Source organism: Entelurus aequoreus, linkage group LG16 (assembly GCF_033978785.1).
Source record: "Entelurus aequoreus isolate RoL-2023_Sb linkage group LG16, RoL_Eaeq_v1.1, whole genome shotgun sequence".
NCBI classification, from domain to species: domain Eukaryota; kingdom Metazoa; phylum Chordata; class Actinopteri; order Syngnathiformes; family Syngnathidae; genus Entelurus; species Entelurus aequoreus.
The window spans coordinates 42099625-42111909 of NC_084746.1; the positions used below are offsets into that span (position 1 = coordinate 42099625).

The following is a 12285-nucleotide window of genomic DNA, read 5'->3' on the forward strand; positions in this document are numbered from 1 at the left end:
ATCTAAACCTAAATATTATTTAGGTTTAGATTTAACATTTAGATATATTTAATGTAAACTTAAATGTGATAAAAAATTAGCAGAATCTGAGAAAAGTGAGTTAAATCCGAGAAATATATCTGCCAGAAAAGTGTGACTGAACTTTAACATTGGACACCCCATAAATCTCATGATATGATTAGTGTTGTTGTATGTAATATATCCTGTGGCCACAAGGGTACGCTGTTGGACAGTGCGTCAAAGTTACCACCCCGACATCGTCTGTGTTTGGCTTTCTTCTAAAGTAGCATATCTAAACAATGGCGGATATCATTAGCATTATAAAATGAATTATACAGAAAGAAAGACAATAAGAGTATTTTTCTAAGACAAATGTACTAGCCTAAAGCGCCAGAAGAGACGCTGGAAGAACCAGCGAAGATAGTAGAGGGGCTGCTTAAGAAGAAGAAGAAGTAGAAGTAGAAGAAGAGTGGAAGATGGCTGCACGTGACCGAGTCGTTCGCCTGCTGGCGCTGCTCAAGCACGCGGCGTAAGTAACTTGTTATTGCAAAAGACACTTGTTGATACGTCACGTGACTCCTGTGTCACGTTAACTGTGTAGATATATTGAATAAGCTTATATTTTTAATCATTTTGGCATTATGTAAGGGTTTATGTAAGCATTTTTTCTAACCTATAGAATGTAGTAACCTTTGAACTCTTATTGGTTTGAGCCAGGATTGGAAACGTTTCGTGAGAAAAAACATAAATGACTAGAATACCCATAGGAGATAGTACTTTGGCAACCATAAGTTGTGGTTTGGGGTGGATTTCAGCTTTTTAAAGGGTAGCTCAACAGTACATTATGTACTTTATTGTATGTGTAACCCTCTTAAGTAGGGATGTCCGATAATATCGGACTGCCGATATTATCGGCCGATAAAAGCTTTCAAATGTAATATCGGAAATTATCGGTATCGGTTTCAAAAAGTAAAATTTATGACTTTTTAAAACGCCGCTGTGTACACAGACGTAGGGAGAAGTACAGAGCGCCAATAAACCTTAAAGGCACTTCCTTTACGTGCTGGCCCAGTCACATGATATCTACGGCTTTTAACGCACACAAGTGAATGCAATGCATACTTGGTCAACAGCCATACAGGTCACACTGAGGGTGACCGTATAAACAACTTTAACACTGTTAAAAAATATGCTCACACTGTGAACCCACATCAAACAAGAATGACAAACACATTTCGGGAGAACATCCACACCGTAACACAACATAAACACAACAGAACAAATACCCAGAACTCCTTGCAGCACTAACTCTTCCGGGATGCTACAATATACCCCCGCCACGCCCAACCCCGCCCACCTCAACCTCCTCATGCTCTCTCAGGGAGAGCATGTCCCAAATTCCAAGCTACTGTTTTGAGGCATGTTAAAAAAAAGAATGCACTTTGTGACTTCAATAATAAATATGGCAGTGCCATGTTGGCATTTTTTTCCATAACTTGAGTTGATTTATTTTTTTGGAAAACCTTGTTACATTGTTTAATGCATCCAGCGGGGCATCACAACAAAATTAGGCATAAAAATGTGTTAATTCCACGACTGTATATATCGGTATCGGTTGATATCGGAATCGGTAATTAAGAGTTGGACAATATCGGAATATCGGATATCGGAAAAAAAACCATTATCGGACATCTCTACTCTTAAGGGTCATCGAGTGCAGGGTTCCCCAACCTTTTTTGCACCAGGGACCGGTTTAATGTAGGCATTATTTTCACGGACCGGCCTTCCACGTGTGGCAGGCCAGGGCGAAATTATTCTCTGCATTTGACCCATCACCCTTGATCACCCCCTGGGAGGTGAGGGGAGCAGTGAGCAGCAGCGGTGGCCACGCCCAGGAATCATGTTTTGGTGATTTAACCCCCAATTCCAACCCTTGATGCTGAGTTCCCAGGGAGGGAATGGGTCCCATTTTTATAGTCTTTGGTATGACTCGGCCGGGGTTTGAACTCATGACCTACCGATCTCAGGGCGGACACTCTAACCACTAGGCCACTGAGCAGGTGGGTGTGTTTGTGTATGTGTACAGATGCAGGTGTCCAGCTCACTCCAACACATTCCATCAAGGTAAACATGCATTCTCAGCTCAATAAATGAGTCATTGAAAATTATTGATTGATTATCAGCATATTAATCACCTTGGTGTTCCTCTGCAGCTGTGACATGCAGCACTCGAAAAACGGACTATGCCTTCGAGGTAGCGCACACCATTTGAGCTTGATGGAAGAGAAAGTATTTGTCATGGTGATGAAATGTATTTGTGTCAGATGGCGAGTTCCAACATCCGTTACGGAGAAGGAGTCAGCAGGGAAATCGGCATGGTAACCACATCATCTGTATCAGAAACAGCTTCACACTCTGCATAACCGCGGTTCTTGTGCAGGACCTACAAAACCTCGGCGCCCGGAACGTGTGCGTGATGACCGACAAAAACCTCTCATGCCTTCCGCCAGTCCAGGCGGTCCTCGAGTCTCTCACCAAGAACGGCGTTGAGTACAAAATCTACGACGGCGTGCGGGTGGAACCCACAGACAGTAGGTAAGGCACGCCCACTGCTGTGTCCTGATTATCTGATTGGTGACCATCGCTCAAGTGCGTTTGTATTGCAGTTTTAAAGACGCCATCTCATTTGCCAAGAACGGCTCATTCGACGTGTTCGTGGCAGTGGGCGGCGGCTCTGTGATTGACACGTGCAAGGCAGCCAATCTGTACTCGTGTCACCCTGACGCAGACTTTCTGGACTTCGTCAATGCGCCCATCGGCAAAGGGAAGCCCATTATGGGACCTTTAAAGCCACTCATTGCAGGTAACGGCAACGTCATGGAGGTCGCTGTGGCAACCAGTGAGACGCCTTCAACCTGTAACCTCTTTTGCCCCTCAGTTCCAACAACCGCCGGCACCGGCAGCGAGACCACAGGCGTGGCCATCTTTGACTATGAGCCTCTGAGGGCTAAAACAGGTAAAGACACATAGCCCCGCCCATCTGCGACCAGCACGTCTCTGATTGGCTAATTGTGGTCAGGTATCGCCAGCAGAGCCATTCGACCCACTTTGGGGGTGGTGGATCCCATACACACACTGAGCATGCCCAGTAGGGTCGCAGCCAACAGCGGCTTTGACGTGCTCTGGTCAGTGGTCGCTTTTGAACGATGGCCTCATTTTGGCAGCCACAGCTTTGACCTAATTCCCATGTGCTTGTTGCAGCCATGCGCTGGAGTCGTACACCGCTCTGCCGTATCACCAACGGGCCCCCTGCCCCGACAACCCCATAAACCGACCCGCTTACCAGGGCAGCAACCCAATCAGCGATGTTTGGTCGCGCCACGCCCTCAACGTGGTCGCCAAGTACATGAAACGGTAAAAAATATATCCTCCTTTGCATGCAGTGTTCCTCTTTGTGTGTGTGCTCTTTGATTTTGTTTGTGGCGGCAGCGCCGTACGGGATCCTGAGGACCTGGAAGCTCGCTCCAGCATGCACCTGGCAAGCGTGTTTGCTGGCATCGGATTCGGAAATGCAGGCGTCCATCTTTGGTAAGAAATTATTTTGTGTGTTGTCTGTTTAAAATGAAAGCTGTCGTTTGTTCCGCAGTCACGGGATGTCTTATCCAATCGCTGGGAATGTGAAGACCCACAAAGCAGAGGGATACAATGTTGAACACCCACTGGTGGTCAGTTAAGCACTGTCATGACTTCTCTGTGATATCAAATTAATGGTTCCATCACGAAGCAGATTGTTAACATTGTGTGCGTGCGTGTGCATCCTCAGCCTCATGGCCTCTCTGTGGTTCTGACGGCGCCGGCTGTCTTCACTTTCACAGCTCCAATGTGTCCTGAACGTCATCTGGAAGCTGCAGAGATTCTTGGTACTGATCAATCACCCTTCAATGTTACACATCCATGTTTTGCCTTGAGGTGCACATTAAAGAATGTGCTGCGTTCAAGTGCAGACTTTTAAGGAATGTTGTTTTGCATTCTGGTAGACATTTAAAGGCCTACTGAAAATATTTTTTTTTATTTAAACGGGGATAGCAGATCCATTCTATGTGTCATACTTGATCATTTCGCGATATTGCCATATTTTTGCTGAAAGGATTTAGTAGAGAACATCGACGATAAAGTTTGCAACTTTTGGTCGCTGATAAAAAAAAAGCCTTGCCTGTACCGGAAGTAGCGTGACGTCGCAGGTTGAAGGGCTACTCACATTTCCCCATTGTTTACACCAGCAGCGAGAGCGAATCGGACCGAGAAAGCGACGATTACCCCATTAATTTGAGCGAGGATGAAAGATTTGTGGATGAGGAACGCGAGAGTGAAGGACTAGAGTGCAGTGCAGGACGTATCTTTTTTCGCTCTGACCGTAACTTAAATACAAGGGCTCATTGGATTCCACACTTTCTCCTTTTTCTATTGTGGATCACGGATTTGTATTTTAAACCACCTCGGATACTATATCCTCTTGAAAATGAGAGTCGAGAACGCGAAATGGACATTCACAGTGACTTTTATCTCCACAACAATACATCGGCGAAGCACTTTAGCTACGGAGGTAACGTGATAGCATCGGGCTTAACTGCAGATAGAAACAAAATAAATAAACCCCTGACTGGAAGGATAGACAGAAAATCAACAATACTATTAAACCATGGACATGTAACTACACGGTTAATGCTTTCCAGCCTGGCGAAGCTTAACAATGCTGTTGCTAACGACGCCATTGAAGCTAACTTAGCTACGGGACCTCACTGAGCTATGCTAAAAACATTAGCTATTCACCTACGCCAGCCAGCCGTCATCTGCTCATCAACACCCGTGCGCACCTGCGTTCCAGCGATCGACGGAGCGACGAAGGACTTCACCCGATCATCGATGCGGTCGGCGGCTAGGGTCGGATAGCGCGTCTGCTATCCAAGTCAAAGTCCTCCTGGTTGTGTTGCTGCAGCCAGCCGCTAATACACCGATCCCACCTACAGCTTTCTTCTTTACAGTCTTCATTGTTCATTAAACAAATTGCAAAAGATTCACCAACACAGATGTCCAGAATACTGTGGAATTTTACGACGAAAACAGAGCTTTTTGTATTGGATACAATGGTGTCGGAATACTTCCGTTTCAACTATTGACGTCACGCGCATACGTCATCATACATAGACGTTTTCAACCGGAAGTTTCGCGGGAAATTTAAAATTGCACTTTATAAGTTAACCCGGCCGTATTGGCATGTGTTGCAATGTTAAGATTTCATCATTGATATATAAACTATCAGACTGCGTGGTCGGTAGTAGTGGGTTTCAATTGGCCTTTAATAATTTTTTTGTATTCAGGTGCAGAGTACAGGAATAATTTGTTGTGTTCCAATTGCAGACATTCAAGAAATCATGTGTTGTGTTAAAGTGTAGACATTTATAGAATGATGTGTTGCGTTCAGGCGCCGACATCAGTCAAGTGAAAAGGGCAGACGCCGGCGCTGTGCTGGCTGACACACTGCGTCACTTCCTGTTTGAGCTGCAGGTTGAGGACGGCCTGGCCGCTGTGGGCTACGGCAAAGACGACATCCCAGCGCTGGTCCAAGGAACTATTCCTCAGGTTGTCTAGGCTGCTACGCTTGCTTTGGTTCCATGAGAAGATCCAACTTGTTAAGTCTTTATGTTTGTGCTTTTAGGAGCGAGTGACCAAACTTTCTCCTCGAGAACACAGCGAAGACGACTTGAGCAGTCTCTTTGAGGCCTCAATGAAGCTCTACTGACATCACTTCCTCTCCTACACACCTGTCGTAGCTTACTACATGGAAGCATCATGTCACTTTTAATTAGAATTCATAAAACGACAACATGTGAATGAATGAATATGTGCAACTCTATGAAATCCATAAATAAACATTTTATTAGCAAATATTTCTACATAACAGTAGCAAAAAAATCAGTGCACTTTAAGAGAAACACCAGTGAAGGAGAAGAAGAAAGAATAATAAGAATACAACAAAGGCGGTATGATTTTCATTTTTACATTAAAGATATTTCTGTGGAGTAAATTAAAACATTCACTTTCAGGTTAAAAATATCATTTCATATCAATAAAAGTTGAAGTTCTTGCGAAAGAAATCAATAAAAGTGATTGTTTGCAATGAACTTCTGGTTGTGTGTTAAAATCTCTGAGTCATGACTCGCTAAAGCTGACAGAAAAGAAGAAAGTTCATGATGACTCGCTGACTGCTTCAACTGCGTGTTTCTGCCAACAAATGAACAAAAAGATAAATATTGTTATAGTTTATGTGTGAATATCAAGTTAACTGGGGAACTTGGCCACCTTGTGCACCTCGTGCTAAATGTTAGTGCACCTCAAAGGGGTTGCTTCTCTTTTGAAGGTTTTCCTCGGCGGCATCGAGGGGCTGTCGGCACCACCACACTTCCTGTCCAACCAGGGGGAAGCCGCCCGGCTCACCATCGTCCAGGACCCAGCTGAGACACCGATGCACCGGCTGAAAGCCACTCTGTGGACTGTGGCCGCGTATCTGCTTGAGTACAAAATTGATGCATCAAAATCTGCCGTGCCGCCTTGTGGGTGCCATAGTAGGTGTTTGTCTCTTGCCTCGTCCGGATGGCCGCTGTCTGTCTTTGAGGGCATAGCCATCATGGGAGCTGAAGTCAAAAACCATCTCATCTCCGTGGTCCTGAACACATCACGTGATGTCAGCTCTTCATTGGGGGCAGAGCTGACAGGTCCCATCTTTCCGTCTTCCACGGCCCCTCGACTGAAGAACTGACACCACATTCGTCAATTTATTAGGCTGTCAAACATTGTGCAGCTGTGTGCGACCGGTGTTTACCTCTGAGCGTGACAGCATGGCGGCTCTGTCCTTGTGCTCGCCGCTATAGCCCGGGCTGCGGTCGGTAAACATGGAGATCACCTCGCTGCTCATCAGCTGATCCTTGACAAGATGACAATGCGTGACTTTTTAAATACACAATATCCCAGCAGGCACAAGAAATTGATACGTTGATCATACATGCATGTCCTTTAAAACTGACTTTGAAACAACGTTGCAAAATTGTTGAGTTCATGTCCAACGTTGGATCCTTAGACTTAGACAAACTTTAATGATCCACAAGGGAAATTGTTCCGTTCCCATTTCCCAACCATCCACATTGGTGGTTGGGAAATGACCAAACTTAAAAGGTCAAATCAACCTCACAACCTGACATTAAATAAACGTCATCAAAAAGCATGTTGTTTCAAAGTTGTATTTGTCTTGGAGAATTTTGTTTGGGAAATGACCAAAATTCAATGGTCAAATCAACGTCAGAACTCAACATTGATTCAACCTCGTCAAAAAGCATGTTGTTTCAACATTATGTTTGTGTTGGTCAACGTCAGGACCTAATTCCACAAGTTCTCAACATTGTTTTAATGTCTTGTGCCTGCTGGGATGTGTGTTGGACAGCAGGGGTGAAAGGTGTAGGGCGATTCTGATTTTAATCCATTAACACGCTAACAAAAAATATATTTCAAGAAAAAACTTTTTTTTTAAATTATTTTTGACAAAAGATCCTCTTGAAATGGTTAATTTTACCACTACTATTGTTCTTCAGTATTTCCCATATGTATTTTCTATAATTATTGTTCATAATATTACTATTATTATAATTATTATTAATATAATTTTGTATTATTATGCTTAAAAATTTGATCAATGTCCCTTGTGGATCATTAAAGTTTGTCTACGTCTAATCACCTTATTGCAGGCTTTAAAATCCTGTAAAACGTAGCATGTGTATTTACATGGCACATCAAAGATCAATTACTACAAGGCCAAGGTAGTCGGTCAATTTGGTTAGGAGCCATTTTAAGGGGATTGTAATGTCTTGATGCGGGCTTTGTTTCATTTTGTTTCTGCAAAGTATTGGGAGCCAATAAAAAACATCTTAAGGCCCCAAAGGACCCCTGAGCCGCACTCCGGACACTCCTGTTGTACATGCTACATGTCCAGTTAGGTTATTGATGACCAGAATTAATAATTAATGTGTGATTCAGTTTAGCAATCCACTCATTTATCACAAATATTTTTTTCCAAGATAACGCTGTTGTATTGGCTGCTGGTTGCAGAATTTCTGTGCTCTTGTGTATCCTCCATGTTCTTGATGTTACCCTCTTGTTTTCATGTGTTTTGCCTTTCGGGACTGCACAACAAGGGGTGGCCCTTTCATTAGTTCTGCTGTGCTTTTTGGTGTTTTTTTGCCTTTTGGCCATGGCCATGTTTGCACCAGAGACAAACTGCTGGCTCTCTGCCACACCAGTCCCCATAGATACAGAAGGAGATGCGGATGTGGTGCTAGCGTTGAGTACCGGGAAGGATGAGCTTCACAGAGCTGGATGAGCATGTATTGGACACTCCCTATACAGATTCTCGCTCATCCTCACGGGCGGACATTGGCAGGGTGTTAGAGGGCAGCCTAGGACGAAGTCAGCTCTCTTGGTTGCTTCGTTGGGCCTGTTCCTGTCTCTCTGGCTGTGCATCCCCCCAACCCATCAGACAAGATTGTGGAGCACTGCAGAGGTCTACCGCAGTGTACAGTATGTGGGTGTTGAAATGGTGGTTTTGTTTTGTTGTTTGTCTATGCATGTTGCACAATATGTATTTGCTCATTGTTTATATTTGGTTTTTTTTAGCTGTATGTAGAAATGGTGCCACTGAAGTGGCAGCTAGTTCCATCAGCTCTGTACTTTTTTAATGTCTGTTCTTTCACGTTTCCCTCTTGTTTTCACCTTATTTTTGTGGACTTCTTGTATCTACACCGCAACCATATAATTTCCCCCTTATCCTAATCCTATTCTATCTCATCGCTGCACAAACAATCAAAGCCTTCAGCAGCGAATTACAAGAAAAAAGTGATGACTCGTACTTTATGTCATGGATCGCACGGCTTCGCGGTCATCACACACAACCTGATTTGACACGTGTCATACTTGCGTGGCATGTGGGGCTTTTTAAAAAATAAAAACATTTTTTTTTACCTCCGAGCGTGACAGCATGGCGGCTCTCTCTTTGTGCTCGCTGCTGTGGGCAGGGCTCCAGTCAGTCAACATGGTGAGAACCTCACTGCTCATCAGCTGATCCTTCACAACAAACAGAATGATGTACATGCTTAATGTTACATGTTGTTAGATACTAAATATTAGCATGTAGTAACATATAAAATGTTATAGGTGTTACATGTCCTGTATAACGTGTTAAATGCTTACCTTAAGGACAGATCCTAAATGTTATGTTAAATGTCCATCCATCTTGGCTGCACTCGAGCGGAGGGTGGGGTACACCCTGGACAAGTCGCCAGCTCATCGCATGTAGACAACATTCACACTCACACACTAGGGCCAATTTAGTGTTGCCAATCAACCTATCCCCAGGTGCATGTCTTTGGAGGTGGGAGGAAGCCGGAGTACCCAGAGGGAACCCACGCAGTCACGGGGACAACATGCAAACTCCACACAGAAAAACCCAGAGCCCGGGGATCAAACCAAGGACCTTAGTATTGTGAGGCACATGCACTAAACCCTGTTACACCAGGGTATATATACATATAGTGGAACCTTGATTTACGTACCCCTCTATTTGCAAACCTTTCGGTTAGGTGGCGAAAATATGCCCCTGTGTGTGAACCATGTCTCTGTGTACGAATGCTTCATTCATTTATTTTGTGTCCTGCTGGCAGCCATTTTTTGCTTGCTCATATTGAAGAGATTGAGGAAGCTGACTAAATACTACAGCAAGTTTTTAGTTGTGATGAGAACGAACTCTTCTGAAAAAAAATATGCCAAAGCGGACTAATTCCGCAACAGAGGAGAATACTACCTCTCATTCAGCAGACCTCTTCCAAGCGCGCGCGCGCACCCCACACACACACACACACACACACACACACACACACACACACACACACACACGCACACGCACACACACACCAACCCCCTCCCTTTCCCCCTTTGCCTGCTCCACTTTCTCTCCTCTCTAATTTGCTGATGGCATTGTACTGTAATTGGATCATACTCTTTAAAATTTTTTATTATTTGTTTGTTTTCATTTCATTCATTTAAGGTCAAACAGAAAACAATAAACATAAAGTGAACAAAAAGGAGCAGAAAGAAGTACAACTTATAATATCTGCCCCTTATAGCAATATGGTTGTTTGAGTTAAGGATTTTTGTGATTTCTGGTCATTTATGAGGGCACCAAAGGGACTTCTGTGTGTGTGCACGTGTTGGCATAAACAGTACTGTATAGCACAATATATTGTTCAAAGTGTATAAACCTTAACTAAAATAGGAACTTTTGTCAAGGCTGGAACCTATTATTCATATTTACATTGTTTCTTTTTCTTAAGGACAAATTTGCGCTTCACTATACAAACTTTTAGAAGTTCGTAAATCGAGGTTCAAAACATTTCCTGTCCCCCTCTAGCAGTACCTCTGCGAGACCCCTAGGGATCACGAACCCCTTGTTGAAAACATCTGTCCTACATGTTACATTGTTAATGTAGCATATTTTTACACATTATATTAATGTTAATGTGTAACATATGAAATGTTATAAATGTTAGTCCTATGTTGCATATTAAATAGTAGAAATGGTAAATGTGTAAGTAAATATCAAATGTTAAGGCTCTCAAACATGTTCCATGCGAATTATCATTAATGTTACACATTGCAGGAGGTCAGAGATGGACAAACCTTTGTGGCACTGGTGTCAGCTGTGCTGGAGGCGGGGCCGCTGGAGGAGGAGCTAGAGGAGGAGCTTGAGGAGGTGTTAACGAGGTTGCTGGAGTCAGGGTGACGCAGACAGAGTCGCCCGCTTTCCTTCTGCATCTTCCTCTTCAAGGTAGAGTTCCAGCGGTTTTTGATCGCATTATCAGGCCTACGAAGAAATTGGGGTGCCTATTGAGGTGCAAGAGGCGCAGGCGCGAAAGGTGCTGGGCACGTACCTGCCGGGCAGCAGTTTGGAGATGTTGGCCCAGCGGTTTCCCAGTAGCCGTTGGGCCTGGCAAATGATGCGGTCCTCCTCAGGGGTCCACCTGCTCTTGTTCACCAGGGGGTTGAGATGGTTGAGCCAGCGCTCACGACACTGCTTCCCGTTCCTGCTGCGCATGTGCTTGGCGATGAGCGACCACTGCTTCATGCCAAACTTGTGGACCAACCCCACCACCTGCGACACGTCACCGCGTCACTCCGCGTCACAGCCGACGAACTGGCTGCTGACCATGCCGGGACTCACCCTCTCATCCTCCTCTAGTGTCCACGGACCTTTTACGAGTTCTGGACTCTTGTCCCGTGGCCAGTCCACATCTGACCTTTCATCCTGAATAGACGTAAGAACATTATTACCTAAGAGTTATTACTTTCTTAATTACTTATTAATATGACTCTTGGTAATGTCAGCTCCATGTTTAAATTCCATCCTTACCTCACGTTTTATCCACTCTGTTTTACCCACTGTCACTCTGGACAATCGTCCACGCACGTCTTTGGTTTGTGAGCAGCTCCAACATCGCTTGGTGCTGGACACAACACAAACGACACACATTGATGACATCACAAGACGTGTGTGCGTGCGTGCGTGAGTGAGGACTGACCAGGATCTGTGGCTTCTGGCGCTCATGGTGAGATGGGTGAAGTGGTGCTAAAATGCAAACGTTAACAATGATATCCTCATCATCACAAGATTTAAAGAATAAAGTCACAAACTAAGGAATCAATGCTTTTTATACATCCTCAAGGTTAGTCTTTTTAAAAAGGACTATGATGGTAGTCTTTGAAATGACTAACATGTGGGATGAACTAGTCTTTACCAAGTAGGAATAACTATAGGACTATCAATAACAAGTCTTTCAGGAGGACAAGCATGTAGGATTAACACGTTTTTAAAGAGGACTAGCATGTAAAATTAACACATATTTTAAGAGGACCAGCATGTAGGACTAGTCCTATGTTAGAATGTAACTGATCAAAAAAATAATCCATATCCATTTGACACTTGACTCATTTTCCAGCACTTAGCTTTGACAAAAAGTGCATCTAAATCCTCTGAAAGTGATTAATGAGCTAACTAAACAATTCCTAAATTGTCTAAAGTTTTGACAAAGACCGGACTCACCTGTAAGTCCAAGGACTCACCTGTAAGTCCAACAGGTCTTGGCTAAGCTAGCCGTTAGCACAACGTTGCTAGCACCAACTGATGCC

The 12285-nt window shown here is 44.0% G+C and overlaps 2 protein-coding genes across 6 annotated transcripts in view; one reads left to right on the forward strand and one right to left on the reverse strand.

The window, feature by feature from the left end:
• The first annotated feature begins 264 nt into the window (after positions 1-264).
• adhfe1 (alcohol dehydrogenase iron containing 1) lies at positions 265-6173 on the forward strand. Its single transcript, XM_062022928.1, has 14 exons — positions 265-529; positions 2087-2124; positions 2214-2254; positions 2325-2378; positions 2441-2595; positions 2667-2863; positions 2939-3016; positions 3080-3185; positions 3262-3414; positions 3490-3588; positions 3647-3725; positions 3824-3920; positions 5483-5640; positions 5717-6173. The coding sequence occupies exons 1-14, from the start codon at positions 477-479 to the stop codon at positions 5798-5800; spliced, it is 1392 nt and encodes a 463-aa protein (XP_061878912.1). The 5' UTR covers positions 265-476; the 3' UTR covers positions 5801-6173.
• Positions 5347-12285, reverse strand: part of LOC133631007 (myb-related protein B-like) — a 7020-nt gene continuing 81 nt past the window's right edge. The window contains exons 1-11 of one of the 5 annotated variants that reach the window (XM_062022930.1): positions 12220-12285; positions 11679-11725; positions 11510-11603; positions 11321-11404; positions 11031-11251; positions 10780-10963; positions 9067-9168; positions 6881-6982; positions 6643-6813; positions 6392-6568; positions 5347-6282 (exon numbers count right to left, since the gene is read on the reverse strand). The exon at positions 12220-12285 is cut by the window's right edge and continues 81 nt beyond it. In XM_062022930.1, coding sequence (XP_061878914.1) covers positions 6247-6282; positions 6392-6568; positions 6643-6813; positions 6881-6982; positions 9067-9168; positions 10780-10963; positions 11031-11251; positions 11321-11404; positions 11510-11603; positions 11679-11704 — 1197 coding nt within the window. In that variant the 5' untranslated portion in view covers positions 11705-11725; positions 12220-12285 and the 3' untranslated portion in view covers positions 5347-6246. Of the gene's footprint in view, positions 6283-6360; positions 6569-6642; positions 6814-6880; positions 6983-9066; positions 9169-10779; positions 10964-11030; positions 11252-11320; positions 11405-11509; positions 11604-11678; positions 11726-12199 lie in introns of all 5 variants that reach the window. The other 4 variants (XM_062022934.1, XM_062022933.1, XM_062022929.1 and 1 more) reach the window with 4 other exon arrangements.